Source organism: Tupaia chinensis, unplaced genomic scaffold, assembly GCF_000334495.1.
Source record: "Tupaia chinensis unplaced genomic scaffold, TupChi_1.0 Scaffold000422_1, whole genome shotgun sequence".
In the NCBI taxonomy this organism is placed as follows: domain Eukaryota; kingdom Metazoa; phylum Chordata; class Mammalia; order Scandentia; family Tupaiidae; genus Tupaia; species Tupaia belangeri.
The window spans coordinates 2,745,837-2,750,216 of NW_006159927.1; the positions used below are offsets into that span (position 1 = coordinate 2,745,837).

General features: G+C 37.7%; 1 protein-coding gene across 1 annotated transcript in view; it reads left to right on the forward strand.

Moving 5' to 3' along the window:
* CYLD (CYLD lysine 63 deubiquitinase) overlaps positions 1 to 4,380 on the forward strand; it is a 64,524-nt gene that overhangs the window by 57,437 nt on the left and 2,707 nt on the right. The window contains 4 exon segments of the mRNA XM_006154791.3: positions 562 to 694; positions 2,453 to 2,561; positions 3,372 to 3,490; positions 3,767 to 3,983. Of these exon segments, the coding sequence (XP_006154853.1) occupies positions 562 to 694; positions 2,453 to 2,561; positions 3,372 to 3,490; positions 3,767 to 3,983 (578 nt within the window).

Sequence of the window (4,380 nt, forward strand, 5' to 3'; positions counted from 1 at the left end):
CTTTCCCTATATTTCTCCATCCATGTGCCCTGGGTGTCTTTCAGGCCATGGTGTCCGGGATTCAGACTGCCGCTGGCCATGTGAGAGGAGGCTCCCAGTAAACAGTGCTTAACCACTGTGCTGTGGGGCAGGCCGCTGGAAGGTCTTCTAAAGGCCTGTCCCATTGAGACAGAGAAGAAATTATTTTACTTTCCAAGCATCACATGCAGTTTGCTGCTTTCTAGATTTGGACAGTGAGATGGAATGAAGTGATTTTAGCTTCTGGTTATTACTGCTCACACAGTGCTTCTCAGCCGGGGATTTTATTTCATTATCCTTTTTTCCGATCACTAAGAGACCTTTTTGATATAAAAACTGAAATAATAAATCATTTACAAGGTCTTGTGAGTAACTGTAATTATTTCATCTGAATCGTCTTTTTCTCCTGGTTGTTCTGACTATTCAAAACTGCACCATTAATTTCATGATTTTTCTATTCTTAAATAGTACTGGAACAATGTTACATTTTGATTTAAGCATTTAATAAATAAACTACATACATGTTTTTCTGCATGACTTTAGATCAGCGGGCCAAAAAGTACAAGATTGTTACTTCTATCAAATATTTATGGAAAAAAATGAGAAAGTTGGAGTTCCTACAATTCAGCAGTTGTTGGAATGGTCTTTTATCAACAGTAACCTGAAATTTGCAGAGGTTAGTGGTAACTCATTATGATTTATATGAAAGTTCTTAGAATTTTTAAGATTATACTAGTATATTCACTACCTGTTGATTTTTAACCAGCTGAGAATAGTTGGAAATACAAACCATTAAGAAAATACTCATTTTGGGACTAGCAGATGACACAATGGTTATGTTGCTGGACTCCCATGTAGTTGACCACAGTTTGAGTACTGGACCTGGTGACTTAAAACTCACACCAGGTGTGTGTGTGTGTGTGTGTGTGTGCATGGCCAAGATCCTGAGAGAATGGAGGAGAAGGGATTGCAGAATGGCCATTCCCCCTGGAGGGTGATTTCTTGATTTCTTTCTCTCTGTCTGTCTCTCTGGTGAGAACAGGTGCCCTATAGCAAAAATCTCTCAAACACAAAAAGAAGTACAAGTTTTATAAAATGTGCCTTATTTCAACTTTGTCCTTATAGAAAACACATTAGAATTAAGATCGAACTTTTTGGATTTTTGGTGCCCAAGCCAGTTTGTAATTTGAAAACCTGTAAGTCTCTTACAGCAAAAGGAAAGTTTATGCTTTTCTAAAATTATTATCATTTATCTAAGCAAATTTTCCATATCAAAAGAGAACATCATCTTCTTCCCCTCTATTAAGAGACAGAATATCAGTAAATTCACTTATATTATTTCATTAATTAATGTCACATTATTTTTTATTTTACATCTCCTGAATGTCTTCATGATCTTAGTAGTACACGCATGTGGTTTACTTTTATTGTATTCATTTTGGAAGGAATGTTTTGGTAAAACCTCAGTGGCCATGGTTATTTATTTGACAAAATATAACCAATAGTGTCCTCCTGTATTGACGGTTTCAATGTTACATTCACAGAAACAATTTCTTTATTAAATATGAACCTGAAGTAAAATACCATGCTAGGTAGTCATTATATTGTGGAGACCCAAGATGGGCAAGCTCTCCGACTTCTCGGTGTCCCTGTCATACGGTCGTGGACTGTTAGAAGACTCGTAGCTGGTCGGTACTGTGTCCATGCTATGCCCCATGTGCACCTGTGGGTCCTGTTTTCAGGCTCCAATATTATGGCAAAAATCAGTGCTTGTTTGACATCATGGCTGTTTCAGTTTCATAGAGAAAACTTTTTTAGCATTTATTTTTTCTTTTCTTTATTTTTAAGATGGGTCCATAGGTGTGCACTGCCATGCTTGGCTCTTTTTCAGTCAAGTTTTTTTTTCTTTTTTTTTTTTTTTTAAGGGTTTTGTGAGTTTTTTTTTTCTTTTTTTTTTTTTTTTAGAGGTTTTTGCCTTACTGTGTGTGTGCTTGAGAGAGAGAGAGACAGAGACAGTGAGAGAGAAAATGAGAAATCACCCCCCAGGAGGATGGCCACGCCACAGTCCCTTCTAGGAGAAGGATCCTGGACATGCATGCACACGTGCCTGGTGTGAGTTTCAAGCCACCAGGTCTGGTACTTGCACTGTGGTCAGTCAGGCGGGAGTCCAGCAATGTAACTGTCATGCCATCTGCTGGCCCCAGTCAAGGTTTTGCTGTGTTGTCCAGGCCAGGCCAGTCTTAGACGCATGATCCTCCTGCCTTAACCTCCCAAGGTGTGGGATTACAGGTGCATGGCTGGCTTTCAGCTTGGGCTGTGAATTAAATCCAGTCTCGTGTGTGTTCAGCCCAGGAAAAACAGTGTCTTAGCACACACCATTGTGGTTGGGCCTTTTTGAGTCCTTTAATTCTAAAAATATGTATCTTTCTTTCAGGCACCGTCATGTCTGATTATTCAGATGCCTCGATTTGGAAAAGACTTTAAACTATTCAAAAAAATTTTCCCTTCTCTGGAATTAAATATTACAGATTTACTTGAAGATAGTAAGTATAAGACTGTTTTAGTTTGTTTTCTAGAAATAGTCCATCAGGTCGTTCTCACCAGTTGTCAGTTAAAGTCCGGCTGATACAATACTTCTGAAAGACAATTCCGTATCTGAAGAGCCCAGAACTAGTAAGCTAGTAGTTTTAGTTCCGAGAATTTGTTTTGGAAAAAAAAAATCTGAAATGAAAAGGAACATTTTATATACTTATTGTCATATGATTAAGAAGTCAAAAACTAGCTAAATGTTACCAAGAGGGGAGTAGTTACATGAATTGTGTATCTGTACAATAAAACTACTGTTACTAATATTCATGTTTTTGAAGACCATGAAAATGGTCAAGATGTAATATTAAGTGAAAAGGTAAGTCCCATGATATGTCCTATAAGAAGAACTCAGTGTGTATGTGTGCATATAGAAAAAGACATTCACATGCAGCTACATGAATATACAGATGTAAAATTATTGGAGAAAATTCACAATAATATTGACAGTAATTCATTGAAATTGTAGATGTTTTCAGTTTTCTTCTTTCTTCTGTCTTGTATTTTTGAATTTCATCAGTAGATATTTTATAACCCTAGAACATGTTATTTTTTAAGAATTTGTTATTTGGTCATAGAAAATATCCTTAAAGGTACTCTGAATCCAAGAAAATCCACCCAAGAATTTAAGAGGCTGGGAGAGGGATAGACTTTTCTAAAGCCATGAGTGTGATCCTTTTTAAAGTGTAACTTTTCTCTTTAGTCTGTAATAAAAGAAGGCATACTTTAAGGGTCCCATAACTCCCCTTGTGCTTCCTGCCTTTCAGCTCCCAGGCAGTGCCGGATATGTGGAGGCCTTGCCATGTACGAATGTCGAGAATGCTACGACGACCCGGACATCTCAGCAGGGAAAATCAAGCAGTTTTGTAAAACCTGCAATACCCAAGTAAGTGTGCCCTGTCCTAATGGTGATCTCTGTTGAACAGGAAGCTATGCATAGTTGAAAACAGATTACAGATTTTGAAGTCTTTTAAAATTGTAATTAACTTGAAATTCACCATGAGATGGCATCATTTATACCTTTTCTTTTTACTTGATAAACATCTGTGAAGTACCTGGTTGCTATTTGTAAGAAGTGTATTCAGTAAGAGTACTGTGGAGTCCATTCACTTGAAACTTGAGTTTAGCTCAGAAATGACGTTCTCTTCACGGTCCATTTTAGGTCCATCTTCATCCCAAGAGGCTGAATCATAAATATAACCCAGTGTCACTTCCCAAAGATTTGCCCGACTGGGACTGGAGACACGGCTGCATCCCCTGCCAAAAGATGGAGTTATTTGCTGTTCTGTGCATCGAAACAAGCCACTACGTTGCTTTTGTGAAGTACGGGAAGGACGACTCGGCCTGGCTCTTCTTTGACAGCATGGCGGATCGGGATGGTACTTTCAACCCTTGTCTTTGCATGTGGCCACATTCATGTGTGGTGGGGTGGTTCACATAGGATAGCCTGTTCTGAGTAATGTTTTCTGCAAAAGTCCACTGAGGGATATTTTGTAACATAGTCGTAAATTTGAAAATGTGTTAACAGCCCTACTACTGCTAAATCAAAGAGTAATATTGTTGTATTTTGACTTGACTATACTTTTTGTTAAGAATCCTGAAATTCTTGTCTTAGGACTAAAAGATTTTATTTTCAGCTTCATCATTTTTTACTTCCTTATTTATTTATTTATTTATTTATTTATTTATTTATTTATTTTTAGAGGTTTTTGTTATAGGGCACGTGTGCTCGCCAGACAGAGAGAGAGAGACAGAGAGACAGAAAGCAAGAAACAA